Source organism: Acanthochromis polyacanthus, chromosome 21 (genome assembly GCF_021347895.1).
Source record: "Acanthochromis polyacanthus isolate Apoly-LR-REF ecotype Palm Island chromosome 21, KAUST_Apoly_ChrSc, whole genome shotgun sequence".
In the NCBI taxonomy this organism is placed as follows: domain Eukaryota; kingdom Metazoa; phylum Chordata; class Actinopteri; family Pomacentridae; genus Acanthochromis; species Acanthochromis polyacanthus.
In genome coordinates this window covers 5,191,435-5,217,446 of record NC_067133.1, presented here as the reverse complement: position 1 = coordinate 5,217,446, position 26,012 = coordinate 5,191,435, and the positions used below count along the sequence as shown (strand labels likewise).

Sequence of the window (26,012 nt, the reverse complement as noted above, 5' to 3'; positions counted from 1 at the left end):
CTAACAACAACAGCTGTTGGTAACAGTGTTTGGTTGCTACTAAAAAGCCACGATGAGGCAATAAAAAAAAGAGTCCTCTTCCGTTAAACACATGAATGTTTCCCCTTTCCACCTGATAAAAGGCCAGGTAAAGACAGATACATGGCCTCTTCACATGGGGCCGTAATGGGACTAAATGGCTCTGTGCTCCAAGCTAACCGTGCTATTACAACGTCATTTATGTATGTTTGTCTGAGATGTTTATGAGCCTGTGAGCCCGGACAGAAGGCTGTGTAATATACGACTGGAAATTTTGAGCTCTGGCACAAGCAAGGTTATAAGAACCTAAGAGTGCGGCATGTTTATATACAATATATAACATTACAATGTAATGATGCTAAAGTGTATCACCTTCCAATAGTAAAACTCTTTGTTCTGATGTAAAATCAAAAAGTCCCGACTAAGAATTTTGATTTCCTATATTAAAAACACAGGCCCCACAATAGTAACATTCCTGCATTTTGACAGAAATGTAGCGCAACATTGCAAGATTACAGAGATTGAGATAGATTGTAAACCTCAGGGAATCATGACCATCAGTAGTGATGTGGCTTATAAACAACATTCATTACATTCTGGTTTTCCATTTCAGATAGAAGACCATGTTTGACATCTTTGCCATGAACTCGCACTCTATTTTCTTGCATCTTGTTCCAATCACGAGAACCAGCCCTGTAGAGCATTTTTCAGGGCCATTCTAGTGGTTGAAAAAGATAATCCAAGGTAGGTACTTCTGGGCTAAAAGACTGCTGCGTGGTTCTTGACACTAGCTGGTTTAATGGATGAACTGGAGTCACATCCAGTAGCTATTGTTTGTTTTGTTGTACTTCAAGGTAACATTGCAGTCAAAGCTGCTCGATCTTCCACCTCAATGGAAACAGAATACTGTAAAGGCTGATTATTGGACTGTTACTGCAAATGTTCATGCCAGTACCTGAAAGTTGCCTTGATGTTGCCTTGACCTGCCAGCATGTGAGCAACAGCCGATATGCATTAAATATTATAATTATGACCTTGCGCACCTTCAGATCTTGTTATGATAATAAGATATGTTTTATTACCCACTACACTTATTCTTTGAGTTTTTTTAAAAAATGCAGAGATGATTGTTGTTTGAGACATCAGTCCATTGCTGATAGTTGGTTTGCATTAAGGCATATATGAAATCCTACTGTCAGACCCTTTAATCAGAAATGACTTTAATGTAGCTTTAATAAACTGAATGCTTCTGTAACAGCTGCAATAATTGGAAGATTGACTTAATCAGGTTGTAATGTGATTATTGCATGGATGTGAGCACACAAATGACGTGTTAAAGCTTTGGTTCATGCATACATATTATTGTCCATGGAGGGCATTTCACAGGCACGTGAAATTAAATCATGTGGATTGTAACTGGTTTTTCCAAAATGAGGTGACACTGGTTTACGAGCCGTTTGGCCGCGGCTTTTATAAGCTTAATCCACCCTGCTTTTATAGCCGACAATATTTATTAGCACCACACAAGCCTTCACTTTTATGGCCTCCTGTGACCTTTGATTCCCTCATCGTGCAAGCTCTCATCTCCCACTTCTCCATGAAGAAAGCCTTCAGAGCGCACCACAGTGTGTTGAAAAAAACAAAGTTGAGTTTCCACTGTGCACACTGATTTCTTTTTTCCGATCTTCCAGTCATGACAAGGTTTCATGTGCTGTTATCAAATGAAAATGCAATGACGATCCTGTTTGATTCTAACATTTACATTACACCATGGGAATCAACTTTGCTCAGACATTAACATGGAGGCAGGCGGCCTAAACTTCATATTTACAACCAGGGAAAATTATGATCTTTAGTGAGGTGTCAGCTCAGATGGAGTATGGGAGCTTTTCCTGCCCTGCCCTCCCTCTAAGTCGTGCTCTGTCTTAACAGTTGTTCATTAACGCATGGAAGACAGGTGCAGCCGCCTGTACCAAGGTGGACGATTATTGATCTGAGGCTTTCCTGGAAGAAACAAGCGGTGTGACGACTGCTGTTTTTCTTTTCAATTCAAGCCTTCTTTTGTATTTACCAAAACTGTTTGGGGGTCCAGATCTTAATCAAAGGATTGTCTTCTTCTCTGACTGCTGAACAGCGAAAAAAGTGACGCTGTGGTTTCTGCTTCGTTACTGAAGAGCCCTGCTTGTTCCTCTTGTTGGACTTCAGTGGAGAGGATCTGTTTTGGTGGAATATGTGAAATCGTGCTTTCAGATTTCTGTTTACTTATGGACATGTAGAAACTGTGGAGAAGTATTCTGAGAGAAAAAGAAAAGCCTCAAGAATCGAGATGTACAGCTTTCAAGCTTTACTTTACCTGGGAGTGCTGGCAGCGGTGGTGGTCGGCAACCAGATGCTGGATGACTGTTTGTCATCGAACCGTACCTACACCATGAACGTTGTACTGCTGGAAGACACCACTTACGGTTGGAGTCTCAGTCTTGTGCGGGCGGCTGTGGAACGTGCAATTGAACAGGATAAACTGGAGAACGATAAAGAAGGTATGGACAGGCCACAGATGACAACAATCTGACACCAACAAAATGCTTTACGGAAGCCAATGAAAATGGAAAAAACTCCAAAAAACATGACCAAAACTTAAAAATAATTACCATTTCAGGTGTGTAAATGTTATCAGGTGAGCTAAAATTGAAACAGTAGCACTTCAAGTGCACACCATTATATAGATACCTACAAATTCAAGATGGCTGGTAGTGAATGCAGTAGCTAGTTGTTGTACATCCTGTGAGCTGTTGAGATTTCATCGTGCCGCTGTTGTGTGAATGAAATGACAGAAGGTTGAGGAGGAAAAAGACTCACAGTGTAATGAAATTGTCAAAAGCAGCAATATTTTCACTTTGCTTTATTGAGAATTCAGTGTCTTTTAGATTCCGGACTGATTAAAAATTCTCTTTTTCCCCCCCTTTTTAGCTGCATTAAGCTGATAATAGAGAAATGAAAAAAAATCTTAACTGATTTTAGAACTGGCTTTTATTTTCGTATTTACGCTTAGAGACATGCATCAGTTGTGTCGAGGGCGTGTCTAGGTCTTACAATCATGCAGAGGCATAGTGTTGAATATCCTTTTAAATATAGTTCCACATACTGATCAAATCCTTTTTTCTACGATGTAAATTTTTCTTCATTTAACCACGTTACCTGTCACATCTTCACACAAGTAGCTGGCATAGGAACCTAAACCAAATACAATGTGTCATCTTTGAAGCCATGACTTCACTTTACCATTCTGCTAAATAAAATACTTTAAAATTGGAAACATCTGGATTGGAGAGAAATTAATTTGATCCACACAGAAATATGTCCTGTTGTCTAATTCGGACACTGTATTATAAAAACACTGACAACTTAATTTAGTGCAAACATAAAATCTAATTATATCTAATACCACAGTTCTAGCATGAATTCCACTTTAAGAAAGTTTCTACATAGTTTTTTGTTGTTGTCAAAAAGGTGATACTTAAACACTGTGTTTGTTATTGAAGTTATAGTAGGTGATGGTGCGTTGGACTGCTGTACATTAAACACTATTTCACCTACAAAAACTGCAGGCAAAATACTCATTTCTTCACTCACTCTCACTACTTGCTTATGCAGGCAAGAACTGCCGTGTAGAAGTTTCCGATGAACCCATACACATTATCATAAGCTCTTTTATATAATCCTGATAATTGTTCAATCGTTGACGAGGCTAATGAGATAATCGAAGTCTTTGAAATGCTACAAAATTCTGATAAACAATGTCTGGTTGGTCAGAACTGTGTCACTGGATGTGCTTAAATGGGTTCTACTATTAAAATACATCTGTGTAAGAACAAGGGTCATAGAGAAAAGAAGAAAAAGCACCGGTTACTGGATGTCGCTACCAGCTCACTCCTAGACTCTGCCCCAGGACAAGTATGCCTAATTAAGTGGCCGAGGAGTGCATTAAACACGTGTACAAGTATCTGATGTAAGAATATTTATTGGTCTTAAATTATTTTGCAACTAAAAGGCTCTTGACATCAAAAAGTCTGCTCTGAATAAACTGGGAGATTCATCGATGTATGGATGGTTGGCATGCTAGAGATAGCAGCGGTTAGTTTTCAAACTAATTTCTCTCCTGACGTGAAACTGATGTGAACTTGTTAGCTATCTGCGGCCATTTTCTTTACGCAATGGTTGATTTTATGTCAGAAGAATCTGGCTGGTGGACGTTTGTGCTGTCATTTTACCAGTTCATCCAGTCATTCAGCCATACACTGTACCTTTAGGTAATTTGGGGACTCCAGTTTTTTATCTGTTAGGCCCCCGAGTACCTCATAAATCTCATTGGGATATTTGGCGTTTTTCTTGCCGTTGACGTACACCCCTAGTCAAAAGTTTTAGGATACTGTCTCATTCAAATAAAGTAGAACCTGTCCTACAACTTTTGACAGGGGGTGTATTTCATCATATGGATGTGATCAGGGCAGGACTCTGATCATACATGTAAAGTTTCAGGCAGATTGGAGCATGTTCAGGGCATTTACACAGCATTTGAAACTTCATGGCGAAGGATCAAAATTCCGGAGACCGCCACGGACACGCCCTTTGACTTTGGAAAAAGATTTTAATAACTTTGGATCATTAAGGCCTCCTGTATGTACTGGCCGAATTTGAGGTGAATTGGAGTTTCCCCCTAGGAGGAGTTTGCTCTAGAAAAAAATGAAAAATGGGCAAAATCTGACATTCAACGCAAAATAGCTCACTTCCTGTTGGGTTTGGAATGTGGCTGCCACTGACTTTTTTGTTCAGCCTGATGTGCTGCATATGTGTACCAAATTTGGTAGATACACCCCCTGTCAAAAGTTGTAGCACAGGTTCTACTTTATTTGAATAAGAAAGTGTCCTAAAACGTTTGACAGGGGGTGTAAATGAACCAATTGACACTGTCTGTGGGAGGACTCTAAGTCAAATTTGTCATCACTGGGTGATACGATTAGTGTAATCTTATCTTAACAACCTATGATATTTAATTTTTTAAATATTAATCACTCTTATCGTTTTTCCATCACTCAAGGTTTAGACTTCACTCTCACGGCTAACTACAATGGGTTCAACACCACTTTCTACAACCGTCAGGGCTGTGCGAGCAGCAGCTGTGAAGGTGTGGATATCCTTAAGAAGCTACATGTAAGTACAGTCAAATACATAAGAAAAGGACAGTGAAGTGTTTCTTCTAGTGCACACATTAAGGTGAAATTAATGACGGCTGTCGAAGTAAAAAGTTTCAAATGAAAGATACTGAAAAGTTTAGAAATGACTCTAGGAACATTGCCTCCTCTGTTCGCTCTCCTCCATTCTTAAAGTAAAGCTGTTTCAGGTAGTGCAAATAGCTTCTGTGATTCTGTGGCCAGTTGTAAAACAATAACAAGTTCCCCTTTTGTGATCTGAATTCATTATCTCTCTATTACCTTTGAGCTGGTGCAGTTACATACAATGTCTATAAAAAGTATTCACCCCCCCTTCAAAGTTTTTCCCTGTTATAGATTTTCAGCAATTAATTGTGTTCAGTGTGATTAGACTTTGAAAAGACTGATGCCATAGTGAATATCCCTTAGAGTACAGTTAAATCCATCATTGAGAAATGTAAGGAGTGTGGGACATGTTTATATCTGCCTAGAGAATGCTGTTGACAAAAACTGAGTGACTGTTCTAAAAAAAATACCAGTGAGGGAGGCACCAAGACACCTATGATTCCTCTGGAGTCAAAGGAATTACAGGTTTCAGCAGTTGAGACTGGAGAGACTGCCCAGGTTCTTCACCAGCGTTAGAACAGAGCGACAAAGTAAAAGCCACTGTTGAAAAAAACTCATGTTAACAAAAGTCCATCAGAACTCTAATTAACTAGAAGAAGGTTCTTTGGCCTGATGAGACCAAAATTCAGCCAATCAGAGTAGACGCCATCCCAACCGCTTAACATGGTGGTGGCAGCGTCATGATGCGAGGATGCTTCTTGTCAGCAAGCCCTGAAGGTTTGTAAGGGCAGAGGGTAAAATTTTTAAAATTATGCAGCAAAATATAGGAAAATCCTGGAGAGCAACCTGATGCAGCCCGCAAAGAACTGCGACTTGGTAGGGGACTTGTTTTCCAGAATCATATGGCTGAAGCTACATAGAAATGACTCAAAGACAGCAGGGTGGTTGCTCCGGAGTCAGAGCCCAGGCTTCAATCTACTTTAAAATTTGTGACTGGACATGAAAAGAGCTGTTCATTCACAATCCCAGTGTCAAATGACAGAGCTGATAGAGCAATGTTGCAAAGAAGAATGGAGTAAAATTGCAGTGTTCAGGGGCCTCATTTATAAACATTGCGTAGGATCCATACTAAAAGTTTGCGTACGCCGAAAATCTGAAATGGGCGTATGCCCTTCGCCCCTGATTTATAAAACTGTGCATAACCACAGCTGCATGCAATTTCTTGATAAATCACACACCAGCTGGAAGATTGCACAGGTGGATCCACCTCACATTCCGCCCACAACACACCCACATTTTACCATGAATGGTCAATGCAAAGTAACTCATGAATGTATCTGTATATAAATAAGCTGCTGATCCACGGCATTTCACGCAGCGCCCCCTGCAGTCTTTTCACTGCTGTGCGTCAGGATGAATGAATCATGTGTTGACCCAGGTCACCCTGCCACTAAATTTGTTATGATCATGTCCGATGTACAAATAATTTTTACACTGATTGAATGTACATTTTTTTCAGTTCACATAGACAAATTCATTTTCACTCGGAGCCCTTACAGCAACATGAGTGCAGTCAGTTACGCCGATTACATTTGGGAAACCGGACATTGCTGCAAATTGCCGTTTAATGTTGGCCTGTTCACCCACAGTGTAAGGAAACCTGATGTATTGACTGGTCATGGCGTACGCCACTTTCTAGCCCTGTTTTGTGCGTACGCAAGCTTTATAAATGAGGCCCCAGGTGATTTAGACCTATTCACACAGGTTCAGAGTTGTAATTGTGGCCAAAAGTTCATCTACTAAATACTGACCTGAAGGGTCAACTTATGCAGCTTTTGCAATAGCTTGTGTTATGTTTTATATTTTTATTCAACTAACATTACCTTGTGGAAATCTGTTTGAGTCTTGTTTTTCTTCTAAATTCTTGTCCCAAAACAAGGCAAATTAAAAACAGCATAATTCACTGTTTAAAAGCAATGAAAGGAGAAATCTTTCAAGGAGAGTAATTGTTTTTTATTGGCACTTTATCTATTGCTTCACGACTGGATGGTCCACATAAGTTTGAAATTATGATCGTAAATTTAGTCAAACTATTTGCAGGACAAAGGGTACAAAGGATGAAGCCAATTATATAAAACACCCACAGTAAAAGTCAAATTTATTCACAGTTAGTGATCGGATTTTGTCTCTGCTGACTGTTTTCTACAAACAATATCACACCTCCAGTGGCTACAGCTGTTGAAGTGAAGGGCCAAGATACAAATTTCACCTCAAATAGAAGCCTAAATACACCACAAATGTAATACAAACACAGGATGGTGCTTGTTTTTGCAGGAACAACTCTTGTGTTGACGCAGTAGAACAAACTCTGCTGCTGCTCCTGCTTCCTCCACCACAATGTGGAGTGACAGGTTCAGGCAAGTTTACAAATGAAGGGAGGAAATGTGAAGTGGAGAATGTCAAAAATCACTTACTGAAGTAGAATTAGAGAACAGTTTCAGAAGAAATGTAAACGGCAGTACTTATTTGGCAAATAACTGCATGACTGAACTTAATGCGGGCTCTAAAAAATCAGATTTTTTGTCCCACACACCCGAGCCTTGGCAGTGGTGGTGCCATTATTTCACACACTGACCCATGACCGTGTGATGACATTGCTCCTGCATGTTCTGTGACTTTCTGCAGAATAGAGGTGAAGTTGGATGTGTCATGCTTGGGCCTTCCTGCACTTTCGCCACCTATAATTTAATAGAGTAAGTATGGCTTTGTTTCTCTTTAACAAAATATAACAGCATTAGCACTAGCAAGCTTCCTGACTTTTGCATTGTCGCTTCCTGTTTTCTGCCTCAGTGATGAAATCGGCTTGATCCTGAGCATTCCTGTCATCTCTGCTGGGAGCTTTGGCCTCTCCTGTGACTACAAGCCCAAACTAACCCGAATTCTGCCTCCGGCGCGGAAGATCTCCGATTTTTTCGTCTACTTTATGCAATACCAAGAGACATTTAAGATTCCCTGGAATAGAACATATGTCTACAAGAAGGCTGTCACTGAGGACTGCTTCTGGTGAGCCAGCACAAACACCAGTTTACTTGAGTAGCCTCTGTAACTGCATTCTGTGCTCCTTTATGTGTCACCTTTTTGTCTGATTGCTTTCCTTTTGCCATAGGTACATCAATGCACTGGATGCAGGCTCTGGAAACTTTGCCTCAGCGATGGATAGAGAGATGCTGCATACAGAGGATGATCTGATTACGCAGCTTCAGAATGAGAAAAGGCACAGCAACAGTGAGTATTTTCTCGAGTGTGTTTGGGTCTTCACAGTTTCTTACTTAAGCAGAAACACAGATGCTTTTAGCCATGCATCGAGGAATGGCAGTGTCAGCTGTGTGGTCAGGCCCCAACTTTCCATTTTGAGATGCTTCAGAAACTACTTGATGATGTTCTGAGACTCCAGAGTATGTATGCTAGTGACTTTGGCAATGCCATGCCTCAACCTGTAGCACATTACCGTTTCATTTATAGAAAGAAATAACTCAACAACAACACTGGATGAATTGGAACAAAATTTTTACAGACGGTTACAGCCTGAAGGATCATGCTACCAAATGGCTTTTGAAAACTCCTGACCTCAGATTTGTGTTTTTGAATAAAATATTACTTCTTCTTTGTCTTTTCCTTTCGGCTTTTCCCTTTAGGGGTCGTCATAGCAAATCATCTGCTTCTATCTAAATATATCCTCTACATCTTCTTCTCGAACACCAACTAACGTCATGTCCTCTTTCACTACATCCATAAACCTCCTCTTTGGTCTTCCTCTAGTCTCCTGTCTGGCAGTCCAACACTCAGCGTCCTCGCACAGATACATTCACGATCTTTCCTCCGTTAAAGTCCAAACCATCTCAGTCTGGCCTCTCTAGCTTCAGCTCCAAAATATCTAACATGTGTTGTCCCTCTGATGTACTCATTCCTGATCCTGTCCATCCTGGTCACTCCCACAGAGAACCTCAACATTTTAATGTCTGCTACCTCCAACTGTGCCTCCTGTCTTTTCCTCAGTGTCACTGGCTCTAAACTAAACAACATCGTTGGTCTAACCACAGTTTTGTACGACTTTCTTTTCATTTCTGCTGATACTCTTTTATCACACTTAACACCTGACACTTTTCTTCACCCATTCCAACCTGATTGCACATCCTTCTTCACCTCAATTCCACAGTCCCCATTGCTCTGGACTGTTGACCCTAACCTTACCCTTCCTCTTGGGTCGCTCTAATTCACATACATGTATTGTGTCTTGCTGAGGCTAACCTTCATTCCTCTCTTTTCCAGGGCATACCTCCACCTCTCTAGATTTTACTCTACCTACTCCCTGCTCTCATTATACATCACAGTGTCATTTGCAAACATCATAGTCCATGGAGATTCCTGTTTAACCTCATCTGTCATCCTGTCCATCACCATAACAAACAAGAAGGGGCTCAGAGCTGATCCTTGATGTAGTCCCACCTCCACCTTGAACTCCTCTGTCACACCTACAGCACACCTCACCACTGTCTTACAGCCCTCATACGTGTCCTGCACCACTCTAACGTACAGACTTTCTCAAGAAGTACCACAGTTCTTCTCTTGCCACCTTGTCATATGCTTTCTCTAGATCTACAAAAACACCGTCCTTTGCCTAGCTTCCATGACTCTTTCCCATCACTTCACTGTATGGCTCATCCACCTTGTTCCTCTGCAGTTGCCACAACTCTGCACATCTTAATTGTCAGGCATCCTCTCACTCTCTAAGATCTTGTTGAACAGCCAAGTCAGGACCAGTGATCAGGAACAGTGATCAGTCCATTCTTATAATACCACTTCTTGTAGCCCCGAAGCCCAAATGGGTGTAAATCCAACTGAGGCTGGGACGAAATAATTCATCAAAATATTATTTTTTCTTTTTGTTTTGTGAAATATCAAGGGAAATCCTGGCACTGCTGAACACCACATGCTTCTCTGTCAGTCCTACGATGCATACACTGGAACTGAAATACTGCAACCACTGGAAAAACAATTGTGATAAATATAGATTAACTGTGAAACTGATGTATTTCTTTCAGTTTTCATTATATGTGGGAACACTGATGACATTGTTTCAATCAAGGCGAAGGCTGGCGAGATTGACAAAGAGATCCTGTTTATTCTCCTTGATGTTTACAAGTAAGTTGGCCAAGATTTTTCCATTTTTCTCATAAACCACAGATCATCTATGCAGAGGCAATCAAGAAATAAGCATTGACAAAGACGAAACATGATGCATGATATTTTCATGGTGTAGAAGTGGGAATATTACCTGTGACCTCTTTTACCTTTATCTAGTCCTGAGTATTATATAAACACAACATCCCCTACAAGCATGAATAACGTCTTAGTGGTCACTCTGCCAAAGAGGAACAACGAGTACGGATCAAATTCTCCATTCAACGAAACGGTGAGCCGCAACTCAAACACCTAAATAAGATCATGCATGTTTTAACACAGAATTAAAGTTTTCTTTGTCTTTCAATCTAATTTGAAGATAAATGACTATGTGGCGGGATATTATGATGGAACTCTGCTGTTTGGCAAAGTGCTCAGAGAGAGGATGCTCAGCAAGCAACAAAACACACAATCCGACGATGTGCCTCTGAGTTACAACCCATTTGGAAACACCTCTTTTGATGGTGTGTATATTCACTGATAAGTCGCAATCTTTGGAACTCTTAATGGTTTGTTGGTGTTTTTTTTTTTTTTTTTTGCTTCTGTCACTTTTCTGCACTGTGAGCTCATTTCTCACTGTATTATAATGTCCTTTAACGCTAAAATCACCAGAATCTGGGTAGCGCAAGTGTTTTATTTAGTAAAAATATTTAAATGAGACATGTAGAGTACAGCAATTCTGTTAAAATATTACAGTTTTAAGCTTAGATTTGGTTAATTATCGTGATGGAATTCATCAGAAATGGGGAAATCTGATGATCCTTTCGGTTTGAACAGTTTCTTGCGGTCAATACCAAGGGACCGAGGTTGCCAACTTTAAAGACAACGCAGCTTTGATGTTCAGAGATTAATGTTTGCACCATTGGGAACTGATGCTCAAGTTTTCACTATAGCTACAGGAGGACTGCAGTGATTTCACTGAACTGCAGATTAATGCAGGCAGAGAGAGAAATGGTGTAACTTTGGCCACTAAAAAAAAGAAAACTTTTAGTACTGCTGGCAGGTTTTGTATATCGGAAAGTTAATAAACGCTGATGAGATTGAGACATCATGAAGGCAAAGAGGGCATAATTTGACTCACTGTGGCTGTAGTGAAGGATCAAGCACCCTGAATCAGCAACATCTGCTCAGTTAGACGGTTCTTTTATTTTCTAGCAGATTAGATCAATATTCCAACCTGGTTACTGGTTAGATCAGTGTCCCTAACGGTAACGGAGAAACACATCAGAGCACAGGACAGGTTGTGCTCAGGGCGTCATAGGTCATGAAAATAGTCATAATTCTATGTGTATGCAGAATCATGGTGTTCTGCATTGGTACAACTATTAGCTCTGAGCAAATTTTACATATCCTCCCGTGAACCGAGGGAAAAATTATCTTTCAATTTAACATTTTTTTGGGGATTTCCTGCCATTTTAGAGCTCAAACAACTTACAATTTAGAATTTTACAAAATAGTTTTTATTTTAGCTTTTACAACATGCCCACTGTAGTGGACAACAGAATGATTTTCGTGACTGTTCGAAATCAAGAAAACTAGAATGTCAATCCATTTTCTAACGAAACCTTAAGAAACTAAATTAAATAACAATAGTGTAAAATTTAAGAGGTTGCATGAAATATAGCTATTTACAGCTATTTATTTGTTTTATTAATTACTTTGCATAGAAAAATTCAACATGTTTATTACTCCACAAAGAAATGTGTTTTGGGGCAGAAATTTGAATGCAAACAAAGCACTAGCAAGCTAGTTAGCTATTAGCTAACCCCATTAAATTGTTCACATGTCCATAACGGTTGACATGGGAAGATTGTTTGTCCTGACAAAAAGTTCAGCTGAACTCTGACCCCAATTTATAATTCCTGATAGGTTCATAAACAAGAAAATACTGATGGTAAAACAACGATATCTTAAAAGTAATTGATTAAACTTTTCTCTTTTCCTGGCAGGCACATTTTGCTCCCGTCGCCATTTTGTCTCAGCATTAAAACAAAGTTCCCCTCATCCCACCCAGTCACATAAGATACCATTGGAAAGGCCAGGATGCCCTCTACTGAGCACATTAAGATTTATTACACCAGCTCAAATGAGTCAGTAGATATAGAACAAATACCAGTGTCCAGTACAGAGGACATAAATGAATGGGCTGGGTCTCAGGAGGATATGCTCACACAACAAATACAGTCTCAAATGCACTGAGATGACTTTTGTAACATTAAGATTTAAAAATCATCTTGCACACTGTTGCATAAATGCTTGTTTTATGGGTTTTTTTTATCGCTGATAATACAAACATCTGATTTTAGAACACTTTTGTAACTGTGTACAACGATGCTTCAGTCTCTGAAATTTTACCTCAGTGTCCTTCATGGACACGACAAGGTGAAGGTCATAAACCAAACAATGAGAGATCCTGGCTCAGTTTTCAACCTGGATAACTTGTTGTTTGTTTTCTAGGTTGGTCTTGCAGTTTCTTTGAAGATAACGCTCAAATATTTGGGGTTAATTTTTTTAGAAATCAAGGAAGGAGTGCAAAGTGTTCCCTGCTAGTAAATGCAATAATTAAAACTCAGTAAGGTGCACTCTATATGTTGGGGAATAATATTACATCAGAAAAGTTGATCTATAGAAGAATGAAAGAGCTAAAGAACATCTTACTACATTATGTTCTTTAACCCCCGTGTCGTCCTGCGGGTCAAAATGAACCTGTTTTAAAGTTTGAAAATGTGGGGGGGAAAAAAAAATTCACAGTGAAATTTCTGATGTCCACATTTTCCACATTTTTGGGAAATCTTTGTACATTTTTTGGTGGAAAAAAGAAGTGAATTTTGCTGAAATTTGGTTGAGTTTTTGTGAATGTTCTTAAAGAAAATATTAGAACTTTTACTGATATATGTAATCATTTTAGATATTTTTAGGATTTTTTGGAAGATTTTTACTCATTTTTTGAAAATATTTACAAAAATTTTCTTGCCAAATTTGGGGGATTTTTTTAAAAATAAAACTTTTAAGGGAAACTTTTCAGGAATTATTGGAATTTTCTTCCTGAAGATTTTGCAGATTTTTAGAAATTTGGGGGATTTTTTTTGCTGAATTCTGGGATTTTTTTCAGAAAAGGAAACAATATTTTATGGTGCCCGTAAATGAAGACAACAGGAGGGTTAATATTTCCAACTGTTACTGTTGGTGTCGGTTTGGAATAATTCCAAGCTAATCTTATTCATATGCACTTAGATTGTAATAATTTCATTTTCAGGAAATGTATTTTTACTTTTCTGCGTGTACTTTTCTTTCTGTAAACAGGCATAGGAGGACACTATGAGCTTGATGAGTATGGTGACAGAGATGTTAACTTCTCTGTCATTTACACATCAGTCAACACTAAGCAGGTGAGACTACTGTCCATTTAGCAGTCGATGCAGCCATTGAAAACCAGAGGTGTTGTTTTTATACTTTGCATCTGTTCCTTTCCAGTATGAGACTCTGTTAGTGTTTGATACATCAAAAAATAAAACCATCGAGTGGACGCTAAACCCTGCGCTGTTTTGGGAAAATGGCCGACTGCCCAATGACATGCCAGAAAATGTAGACGGTAATACACCCCCATAGACCTAATCACAGGTTTAAACTCAGCAAAACGTCATTAAAATGTGAAGTTGTCATACAGAAATATATTCATGATTTTATGGTGGCTTTTTTTTCATGTAAAGCTTTAAATGTTGTAAATTCCATCACGTGTGCTTTCAGGTTTAGATATGCAGGATGTGATTGTGATTGTTCTGAGTCTCAGCGTTGTGGTGGTGACGGCCATCGCTCTCATCTTCTACAGGTAAACAGCAGCCACTTAGCATCAAATAAGCTGATTTTGACAGGATAAGGCAGCATTTGCAGCATTTGTGGACAGGAAGATGGGAAAACATTCTGACTAGAGAGTAAACCATGAAAACGTTTTCAAACCTGCAGCAATAAAACATGGTTTTATGTGTAGTAAAAGCTGTTCTTCCAGTTGTGTATCTTATACAGCTATTAAGTGATTGCATACACTTTGAAAACAAGACAGTTAATCCACAAATGATATTCATCCTGTGTTTTGTTTTTTATTACTACTAGGCAGAACAGGAAAGAACGTCATATACAGAAGAAGTGGTCTCACATTGACCCACACCTGATCAGTCCTCTGGATGAGAGGGCGGTCTCTCTGAAGGTAAAGACAATCATCAAGCAAGATTGTAACTAGGGATTATTTTTCTGCTGATGAATGATAAAGAAGCACTCACACGAGACAAGGCAAAATGAGATAAGCTGAGCAAGACATTAAAGACAAGACTGTAATCCCTCAGATGTAGTAAAACATGAAACAAGGTGTTGCCACTGGAAACTATAGTTTACAACTCTTAAATCCCTCTAGGTTAATCAGTAGAGTATTTTCTCTTATGAAAAATCAACAACAAATACTTTAGAGAGACTTTATTGAAGATACAAAGTAGAAATTCGGCTGTGTCTGTCTAAACATTTGTCTAATTGTTTGGAATCATGACACCACAGAACTGCTAGAGGAACTGAAAAAAGATTGTAAGGCCAAACAAAGACTCATTTCCACTGATTTTCCACGAAAAATCAGTGGAAATGCAATTGTCGAGCTATAGAAGGAGCTAGAATGAGCCATAGTACCACTGATCAGAGTTAGGGTGGCAGGCCTTCTAAAATGGCACGACGAATAGCTTCAGACTTGACACAGGGGATTATCAATGGAAATCAGATTTGCTGTGACAACCTACACAATGTGAACGACATTACATAATGTCAACTGCTATGGACGGCATCCAAGGAACAACCATGCTTCCTTTTTGGTGTACAAGTGCAAAATTAAACTTTGCTAAAGCACATGAAAAGACGCACAGTGAACATTGGCAGCACATCCATTGGTCAGATGAGACCAAGATGAATTTGGTGGGCTCAGATGGAGTCCAGCATGTTTGGTGTGAAACTGACCAGGACTACCACAGTGAACGCATAGTCCTGACAGTGAAGCATGAAGGTGAGAGTGTGATGATATGGAGCTGCATTAGTGCAAAAGGAGTTGGGAGATGACATTTATAGATGGTACTATTAGTACCTGTAGACAGTCTTCGAAAACATAGCTAACGAGATGACTCCCAGTCTGCAAAAGACTACCAGAGGAGGAACATTCCAGCATGATAAGATCCAAAGCACACTGTCAAAACCACATAAGAGTTTCTAAAATGCAATATATGTTGTCTGACTTGAATCTAACAAAATACTTTTGGGATATTTTAAATAGAAAGCTTGATCGAAACAGCTCTTCTAGCAAAGATCAGCTGAAAAAATATGTATACTGTAAGATTGTGTAAATAGGTGTTTTCTAATGTTAAGCAGTTAAAATTAATTAAAACTGAAATCTATTGACAATGCAGTGTTTAACCACAGATAACCATCAGGGGTTAAGGTCTGCAGGAGTCCAAGATAAGGATATGAAATCAGATAGTGTGTGTGTGATTATGTTACAGATTGATGACGATAAGAGGAAGGACAGTACGTACTTCAGTCGTCGAGGCCGCTACGACAAGAAGGTACCGACAGTCTAAGTCTAATCAGTATTTTGCTGCAAAAAGAATTTAATGGATTACCCGATCATGTCACAACTTTTCATGGAGCGTCATGTTTGTATTTTTCAGCCTGTAATCTTGAAAGAGCTGAAACAGACAGATGGAGACTTCAATGAGAACCAAAGAATTGAACTAAACACTGTGAGACACCTCTGCATTTTATAATTAAAGTTTACATAGAAAATAAGGCAAGACTTATTAACCCTCACTGTCACGTCCTCCTCTTCCCTGTGTTTTCATGTTCCAGCTGCTGCGTATCGATTACTACAACCTGACCAAGTTTTATGGCACGGTGAAGTTTGAGTATGGTGTTTTTGGGGTGTTTGAGCTGTGTCAGAGGGGCTCCCTCAGGGTAAGAACACACCACAAACTCATACTTTGGCTTCCTTTTTTACTGCATACTATGAGATCCTGCCACTCCCAGTCTTCCTTATCTATCAGTTTATTTTATCGGTCTGGCTGTAAGGGATTTCTTTTGGCAGAATATACTTTATACCATTTTCATATTAACAATTTGTGAGTGAGACAGCACCTTTTTAAAAGTTAACATTTCACTTAAATTTTAAGCTTAGAGAACTTTAAAAGAGGCATATGACTTCACTAAATATGTCCCAAACCTACCCCCAAGCAAACACACACTTCCATTGACTCTATACATCAGCGGCAGAAGTGATGAAATATGGTCTTCTTTATGTCTTCTTTTTTTCATTTCAGTACATTCTGAATGACAGGATCTCCTACCCAGACGAAACCTTCATGGACATGGAGTTTAAGATATCAGTCATGTATGACATAGCAAAGGTATGACTTGACATGTCAGTGTGTCACATACTCATACGCTTTTCTCTTTTTAAAAAAATCTCCTGCTCACTGACCTGCTGCTACGTACTTCCTGCAGGGCATGTCATACCTTCACTCCAGTAACATCGATGTCCACGGTCGCCTCAAGTCCACCAACTGTGTGGTCGACAACCGCATGGTGGTCAAAATCACTGACTTTGGTTGTCACACTATCCTGAGACCAGGCAGAGGTGAGACAGAGTTATCATGAACAGTAAGGTTGATGATTTATCCAAATGCTGAGATCATCAGCGATCCTTTCTTTTCTTCTCAGATGTGTGGACTGCCCCTGAGCATCTGCGTAAAGACGGGGTATCTCAAAAAGGAGACGTCTACAGCTACGCCATCATTGCCAATGAGATTGTTATGAGGCGAGCCCCGTTCTACACACAGTCGTGCTCTAATACTGCAGGTAGGCAACCGTTACACTTCCATAAATCACCACACTAACAAAACTCATCTATTTTCATAGATCACTTGTCAGATATGTTACATTTTGTTTGATTTAAAGGAACTTTTTCATACTGAGACAGTTTGTGACACTTGAGAACACACAGACTCACTGTTCACCCTCAACTCTATGTCCCACTTAACTTATTAAACTGATTGTTGTCCCCTCAGAAAAGATCTACAGAGTGCAGTATCCAAGTGCGACGGTCTTCAGACCTGACCTTAACTTTGAGGGTGCATCAGAAAGGGAGATTGAGGTAAAATAGTCCCCAACACTGAGCAGCTGGTACTGCAACACACTCTGAGTGCTTTTAGAGTAGCAAAGTGAAGCTACCTGGATGCATTAGTTCAAAATAATATGTGACAACACTTATTTGTCTATGTACACAGCTATACATGCTGATAAAGAACTGCTGGGATGAAGACCCAGAACGGAGGCCGGATTTTAAGAAAATAGAGTTAACACTGGCAAAGATTTTCAGGTATGTCAACACTACACATGAATTCATTGTAACTTTTAATGATTTGTACAATAATATATACATCTCAGCTCAAGGTGGAGGCCTGGAAGTGTATAAATTCGGTCATATATGCTTTGTCTGTACTGTTTTGAAACTTGATGAGTAATTCAGGGCATCATATAGTGATTGTAATGTAAAACACTTTGGTTCTGACTCAGTAACCTGCACAACCAAGCCACGGAGACGTACATGGACAACCTCATCCGCCGTCTGCAGATGTACTCCAAGACTCTGGAGAATCTGGTAGAGGAGAGAACGTCCTTGTACAAAGCTGAGCGGGACAGAGCAGATCGCCTCAACTTTATGCTACTTCCTGGGTAAGTTTGTCCTGGATCTGCTGATGCAACACACTTGATTAAAGCAGGGTCATGCTGAAAGCTTCATTAGCATTTTTATGTTTGAAAAGTGCTGTTCATGTTGACAAACCCATGGGGAGTTGTAATGTAGAGCTCACCTCAGCTCCATAGAGCGTTTTAGTTTCTACTGTCATTGCTTTGGTTTCAGGGCCTACACATCCTGTACTCACAGTGACAGTTTTAGCACAAGCAAGCAGCAGTTTGGGTGTAAAACTCCAGCTGTTAAGTGCCAGTTGGTACCATGATATGAAAGTTATAATCGCTCAACGAAATGCCATCTCCAAACTCTGTCACCAGTCTGTTTTAATGGCCATTGGTTGGTATGTGCTCCATCGAATTAGTTTTTAGGGCTTAATGCTTAATTAAAGTATGGGGGTTCTATTAGTATGTTGGTAAAGAATACCAAACCAGGCTAGCTGGAGTAAGAAGCTTCCATGGATATAAAATAATTTGAATACTATAGCTGTGTTCATATGAAAATGGTAGTAACTCATGTACACCATCATTAGCTTAGTTAGCAGTGCAATGGAATTATTATTTTTATTGTCGGTCTAAAAGGCTGACTAGCTGACTTTATGTCATGCTAACAACATAATGCTAACTTACAGTAGCACAAGCTACCTACCAAGCTTAAATTTTTTTCAGCATAATCTAAGCTACTGCTGAAGTGATATTTTTTATATTAGTGATTTAAATTTCAATGGTATCAAAGTTATACCCCTATGATGCCTGTTTAGCTCAACGGGTTAAGCAGGTGAATCATGTATAGGGGCTGGTCTCTGACACAGTGGCCCTGGGTTTGATTCCCGCTCACGGCCCTTTGCTGCATGTCTTTCCCCCATTTCCTGTCTCTCTCTCACTTCGTCTATCCAACAAAGCCAAGAAAAGTCCATAAAAATAATATATATATATATATATAAAGTTATACCCCTATGTAGATATTCCATTAAAAATGAGCTTTTTCCAGCTAGAATAGTCATTTACTACATTAACAATGTCTAGACTGTATTTCTGATTAATTTAACGTCATCTTCACTGAACAAAACTGCTTTTCTTTCAAAAATAAGGACATTTCTAAGTGACCCCAAACTTTTGAATGGTAGTGTGTTTAAATAAGCTTGTTGTCAATTTTTGTCTATTGCCTATTTATCAAATTAGCTTGGAAGCAGGAGTGGATATGCAACAAATATTCCAGTTATTAAACTAGGACATACAGGCCTAACACTCACCAATCACCCTTAGTTTCCCAATGTAGGGGTCAAAAGAACCCGCTCCATCTAAAGGCAAACCTGTATTTGCATGTGCATGAAGAGGTTATATTCCTTTTATGGAAATGTAACTGAGGCACAACATTTTCCATTGTTTCTGTCTCCTCAGCCCAGTGGTGCGTTCCCTGAAGGAGACGGGCAGAGTTGAACCAGAACTGTTTGAGGAGGTGACCATCTATTTCAGCGACATTGTGGGCTTCACCACCCTCTGCCACTACAGCACCCCCATGGAGGTGGTCGACATGCTCAACGACATCTACAAGAACTTTGACAGCATTCTCGATAACCATGACGTCTACAAGGTGTGACAGTCTGAATTCAGGCAAACAAAGTGTTGGAAAGGAAGTTGCTGCTTGTACGTTTTGAGGCCTTCATCTAAAGCTTGCAGGACGGTGAAGTTAGGGTTAGGCTGCCATGCGAAGCTCTTTATTTTAACAGTTGTTTGTGCTTATTGAATGCAGATAATGCTTTTGTTTATAAAGCTTTCATTGTATCACAGGTTGAGACAATAGGAGATGCGTACATGGTTGCATCAGGTTTGCCCAAACGCAACGGCAACAGGCATGCAGTGGACATTGCCCACATGGCCCTGGACATCCTCGCTTTTGTGGGGACTTTTGAGTTGCAGCACCTCCCTGGGATCCCTCTGTGGATTCGTATTGGTATACATTCAGGTACTAGACATTTCAATTTCTAACAATTCTGTCATAATAATATCATCCTTGAAGTAATCAGCTGGATTGGTTGGGTTTATTTAAATGACTTATAATGTCTTCATCTTAGTGTGTCAAGTCCCTTGAGATTGCATATGTTGTGAATTTTTGCAGTATAAAGAGAAATTAATCAAATTGAATTAAGTATGAACATCCTTCAAGATTTTGCAGAGCTGACATATTATACAAAACATGTTCATAATTGGGCTGCACAGCGGCGTAGTGGTTAGCACTTTTGCCTTGCAGCGAGAAGATCCTGGTTTAAATCTGGGGTGGGCCTGGGATCTTTCTGCATGGAGTTTGCATGCGTGGGTTTTCTCCAGGTACTCCGGCTTCCTCCCACAGTCCAAAAATATGCTGAGGTTAATTGACTATTCTAAATTGCCTGTGAGTGTTCATCTGTATACGTAGACCTGCGACAGACTGGCGAACTGTCCAGGGTGTCCCCTGCCTTCGCCCGAGTCAGCTGGGATAGGCTCCAGCGACCCCAGTGAGGATAAAGTGGTGTATAGAGGATGGAGGGATGTTCATAATCTTTAGGACAGTTTAATTTGTAGTAATTAAAGAGGTAAATTTACAAAAAATAGAACGTATAAACACTTCAACAGAGGAGAGAGGCCATTTAATAACGACCCACTTCAGTGAAAATCAAGTTTGTTTATTTTTTATCCTCTTAACATGATGTGTTCTCTATGCTGGAAGACACATCATGAGTGAAATAAGCAGTCAACACCACAACTGACTCTTTCCACCTTGAAACTGCAGCGTAGTTATGACAGTTTTAAAAAAGACAGAGGAAGACTTCAAGGGTTTCATAAGGAATCAATCCTGTGTGTTCACAAGGTGGGATTTTCTGTATTGTTATTCGTCTTCAGAATCAGTTTCAAGTTTGAATATGTATAGAAAAGTGACAACTTTAAATAGCTACAGACTTTAAACTGATGGAATTTCCACAAAAAAAATCAAAAATATAGAATTATTTGTTCTCCAAAGGCTTCAGATGCTCACTTTATCTGTTTTCTCGATTCAAATACATTCATCTGTTTTCCATGTTCCCACACAATAGTCTGTATCAATGAGAACAAGGTGTTCATATGTCTGTGAGTTTGCCTCTCAGTTTTTGTTCTTGTCTGTCAAAATGCTGCTGACACCTAGTGGCTGAATAACTTACATGATTAAACTCCATGAGGACTGCGAGATTCCAGTTGATCACGTTAAACTAGAAAAGCACTCAGAGAACACAGTCCTCCTCCAAGGCTGTTCATTCCCCCATGTCATTGTCAAAAAATGCAGCCAATTTTTGTAGAAATGGAACATTTTTTTATTAGTTATTGATGATCGAAAATCACGACAGCATTTAATATAGATGTACCCACAAACAAAATGACCTTGCACTGAGCACAGGCATGTGTACGTTATGTACGGATACTGAATCGCCTGACCTAAATATGTAGCGGGCAGCGGGAATTGATGGGACTCAGAAACAGTCCCACAATTTAATCAATTGCTGCTTGAATCATTTTTGATGGATGAGTCCTGAAAAGTCCACAGCAGTTGATCTGAAGTAGGATCAATATGATGTCATGCAACATTCATTTGTTGTCATAGGTACAGCGTCTCTTTTTTGTTATTTTGTAAAGTATGATGTTTTAGTGACGTATTGGACGACATACTCAACTATGAAGTTTTCTCCACATTTTGGATGACAAACTAAACTATGACTTTTTTGTCACATTTTGGACAACACACTAAACTATGACTTCTTTGTCACATTTTGGACGACATACTCAACTACAAAGTTCATGAGGACCATGAGCTGGAATCGAACCTTCATCGCTGACACAGTTCTGTTTACGACTCACCTTCTTAACCAGTTGAGCTATCTGGACACCACTCTCCAGTTTGTTGGACGACATACTAACCAATGATGTTTTTGTCCTATTTTGGACCACATACAAAAACATACTAAAAAATACTAAACTAAACTAAAAAATACTAAACTATGACTTTTTTGTCATATTTTGGACGACATACTCAACTATGAAGTTTTCTCCACATTTTGGATGACAAACAAAACTATAACTTTTTTGTCACATTTTGGACGACATGCTGAACTATGATTTTTTTTGTCATTTTTTGGACGACATACTAAACTCTGACTTTTTTGTCATATTTTGTATGACATAATAAACTAGAAAAGCACTCAGAGAGTGCAGACCTCCACCAAGGATAGAGTGGAAAACAGGAAACCCATGCAGTAAAGGATCATGAGCTGGAATCGAACCTGCATCTCTGACACAGTTCTGTTTACAAATCACCTTCTTAACCAGTTGAGCTATCTGGACACCACTCTCCAATTTGTTGGACGACATACTAGCCAATGATGTTTTTGTCCTATTTTGGACCACATACTAAAACATACTAAAAAATACTAAACTAAACTAAAAAATACTAAACTATGACTTTTTTTGTCATATTTTGGACGACATACTCAACTATGAAGTTTTCTCCACATTTTGGATGACAAACAAAACTATAACTTTTTTGTCACATTTTGGACGACATGCTGAACTATGATTTTTTTGTCACATTTTGGACAACTTGCTAAACTATGACTTTTTTGTCACATTTTGAACTATGACTTTTTTGTCATATTTTTGACGACATACTAAACTATGACTTTTTTTGTCATATTTTGGGTGACATATTCAACTACAAAGTTCATGAGCTGGAATCAAACCTGCATCACTGACACAGTTCTGTTTCCGAATCACCTTCTTAACCAGTTGAGCTATCTGGACACCTCGCTCCAGTTTGTTGGATGACATACTAACCAATGATTTTTTTGTCCTATTTTGGCCCACATACTAAAACATATTAAAAAATACTAAACTAAACTAAAAAATACTAAACTATGACTTTTTTGTCATATTTTGTATGACATATTAAACTAGAAAAGCACTCAGAGAGTGCAGACCTCCGCCAAGGATAGAGTGGAAAACAGGAAACCCATGCAGTAAAGGATCATGAGCTGGAATCGAACCTTCATCTCTGGCACAATTCTGTTTACAAATCACCTTCTTAACCAGTTGAGCTATCTGGACACCGCTCTCCAATTTGTTGGACGACATACTAACTTTTTTGTCACATTTTGGACGACATGCTGAACTATGACTTTTTTGTCATATTTTGGGCGACATACTCAACTATGACTTTATTGTCATATTTTTGATGACGTATTAAACTATGACCTTTTCCCCCACATTTTTGATGATATAAATGTGTATATATATATATATATATATATATATATACATACATATAAATTACAATTATTATAATTTGCTCTTTTTTCCTATATTTGAATATGTTTAAAACCAAATGTTTGGCTCTTGCTTGTGTGCGTTTCTGTTTAGGACCTTGTGCAGCAGGAGTGGTTGGAAAGAAGATGCCTCGCTACTGTCTTTTTGGAGATACAGTCAACACTGCCTCACGCATGGAGTCTACAGGCCAGCGTAGGAGAGACACACATTTGATACAGTAATTTTGCTTTGCACAGAGGAAAAGAAAGCTCAGAGCTTGAGCCTGATGACTTTTTTTTTCCTCACTGTCATTCCAGCTCTGAGAATTCACGTTAGCCAGTCCACCATCAACATCCTGCAGAGGACTGACTGCATGTTTAAGTACGAACAGAGAGGAGAGACGTACCTGAAGGTGAGCTAGGGATTCCTTGGTTTTTAATTTCTATTTAATTATTGACATCAAATGCAGAATCTACAGATAGTGGTCACTTCTTTCTTACAGGGTAAAGGCAAAGAGATGACATACTGGTTAACGGGGGTGACTGGGAGAAAATACAACTTGTCAACGCCACCAACAGCGTAAGTAAAGTGTTGTCTCGATTTACTCATAAATCTGCACAAATTTACTAATTCTTAAAGATGCTATCTCTGGCTCTATTTAAAATCTCAACAATTCTTCACTGCTCAAAGTTAGAGGGACAAAAACATGCACAGTTCAGCAGAAAATAAAAGAGTGAAGTTTGTCTAGGTTATCTTAATACATAAATTGATAAGCCAAAATATAATAAGATAACCCTTTATTTATCCACAACCATGACAGTATGAATTAAAATCCTAAAACTACTACCATAGATATTATATGTTCTTAAACTTGTGGAAGATGTAAATATTGCACAAATGATTCTATTTGTAGCAAATATTGATATTATACTGAATCTACTAAATGTACAATATATTCACATAAGTCCGCCGTTCCTTGGTGAAGTAATACGCACAGGAACTGGAAGACTTTCACTTGGTGTTCCTGCATGTATGGCAACCCAAAATATTCCCATTGTTACTGTCTCAGGGAGAACATCCAGCGGCTCCAGCAGGACCTGGCAGAGATGATCGTTTCTCGTCTGGAGAAGCGCGGAGAAGGCTTTGAAAAGAGGAAGACCCTGTCCACCAGAGTCCGTTGGCAAGACACCAGCAACAGCCTCCGGAAGGACGGCCTGCCCGAGTACTTCCACCTGGCTGTCAGCGATGACCCCAGCACCTACCTGTGATCCCAGGCATGGCGTAGTAGACTTTGTTGGAGTTTCTAGAAGCCTTTATCTGTGTGTCAACAGCGTTCCGTCTTTTTCTGGACAGCTCTGCTGGTGCAGGGGTTGGAGTGACAGTGAAGGAACAGCAGTGAAGAAAGCAGACATGATACAGAAACCCTAATTTAGCCATCTGTATTTAGCCTGACATTCACTATTCACATTTTTCCCTCCCCTGTCCCTCACTGGTACCTAAAATATACAGTTTCTGGGCATCAATTATTCTCATTAAAGTAAGAGTCCCCCCTCAGATGAGATGTTGGATGTTTGGTGGGGCTTTTCGTGGAAGAAGTGCGCCAGAAATACGGCCGTTTTGTTTCACTGTGTGGGACATGACTCTGCTGTACAGCTTTAGATTAAAACTGTCATTCATTGCATGGACATAGGTGTCTTATAAGTATTGGATGGCTTCAGACAATTCATTTGCTACTTGTACATTTTGATGCACCAATTTCTGCAGCAATTTACAGTGGAAATGTCTTTCAGGAACCATGGATCTAATGAGCCTTTCCACTAAATATTCAGTGTTTGTTTGAGCTCAGAATCCATATTTTAAGAGTTAAAAAGTACTGAAAAAACCCGGCTCCTATCCGAAGTATTGATTTCCATTGGTATTAGTGATGCTATAGCAATTTTTTCTTCTGCTTTCATTTTTATTGTATGGAAACAGATGTATAGGCTGTATATTGAAGGGGACCTATTGCCTGCATGTCTATGAAATCTATACCAATAATTCAGTGGAATAGGGAATAGAGGATGCACAACCAAACAGGTTTTGAATGCAAAGCTGTTATTTTTTTAAATTGTATAGAATAGGACATCATTTCATACCGAAGCTCACTTTATAACAGTTGTAATGGTTGCAATTTACTGCCGTGTATATTTTGATATGACTGTTTAGAGGATGTCAAAGTCAGCATTTTAAAATTCCACTAATTGTTCATGAAACTGGTTTCGATGGGTTGTTCTTGTCACATAAAATGGCATTGGTTTAAATAGACATTTTATCATATTAAACATACATAACCTTCACCTATAGTGTTGCCCTGTGGTTAATGATTACTCACACACATCTCAACTACATGGATTTTAGAGTGAG

General features: G+C 39.2%; 1 protein-coding gene across 4 annotated transcripts in view; it reads left to right on the top strand.

Moving 5' to 3' along the window:
- gucy2ca (guanylate cyclase 2Ca) overlaps positions 1 to 25,945 on the top strand; it is a 33,776-nt gene extending 7,831 nt beyond the window's left edge. For 3 of the 4 annotated variants that reach the window (XM_051941430.1, XM_051941428.1, XM_051941429.1), the window contains 27 exons: positions 632 to 762; positions 5,114 to 5,226; positions 7,977 to 8,044; positions 8,142 to 8,354; positions 8,458 to 8,576; positions 10,394 to 10,493; positions 10,653 to 10,764; positions 10,852 to 10,996; positions 13,836 to 13,921; positions 14,007 to 14,124; positions 14,280 to 14,361; positions 14,643 to 14,736; positions 16,061 to 16,123; positions 16,229 to 16,300; positions 16,407 to 16,511; positions 16,874 to 16,960; positions 17,058 to 17,190; positions 17,274 to 17,411; positions 17,621 to 17,706; positions 17,840 to 17,931; positions 18,129 to 18,287; positions 19,704 to 19,896; positions 20,094 to 20,268; positions 23,724 to 23,822; positions 23,927 to 24,021; positions 24,112 to 24,188; positions 24,679 to 25,945. In XM_051941430.1, the coding sequence (XP_051797390.1) occupies positions 8,001 to 8,044; positions 8,142 to 8,354; positions 8,458 to 8,576; positions 10,394 to 10,493; positions 10,653 to 10,764; positions 10,852 to 10,996; positions 13,836 to 13,921; positions 14,007 to 14,124; positions 14,280 to 14,361; positions 14,643 to 14,736; positions 16,061 to 16,123; positions 16,229 to 16,300; positions 16,407 to 16,511; positions 16,874 to 16,960; positions 17,058 to 17,190; positions 17,274 to 17,411; positions 17,621 to 17,706; positions 17,840 to 17,931; positions 18,129 to 18,287; positions 19,704 to 19,896; positions 20,094 to 20,268; positions 23,724 to 23,822; positions 23,927 to 24,021; positions 24,112 to 24,188; positions 24,679 to 24,877 (2,886 nt within the window). In that variant the 5' untranslated portion in view covers positions 632 to 762; positions 5,114 to 5,226; positions 7,977 to 8,000 and the 3' untranslated portion in view covers positions 24,878 to 25,945. Of the gene's footprint in view, positions 1 to 631; positions 763 to 795; positions 2,556 to 5,113; positions 5,227 to 7,976; positions 8,045 to 8,141; positions 8,355 to 8,457; positions 8,577 to 10,393; positions 10,494 to 10,652; positions 10,765 to 10,851; positions 10,997 to 13,835; positions 13,922 to 14,006; positions 14,125 to 14,279; positions 14,362 to 14,642; positions 14,737 to 16,060; positions 16,124 to 16,228; positions 16,301 to 16,406; positions 16,512 to 16,873; positions 16,961 to 17,057; positions 17,191 to 17,273; positions 17,412 to 17,620; positions 17,707 to 17,839; positions 17,932 to 18,128; positions 18,288 to 19,703; positions 19,897 to 20,093; positions 20,269 to 23,723; positions 23,823 to 23,926; positions 24,022 to 24,111; positions 24,189 to 24,678 lie in introns of those variants that run through there. The other variant, XM_022217951.2, reaches the window with a different exon arrangement.
- Positions 25,946 to 26,012: the final 67 nt, after the last annotated feature.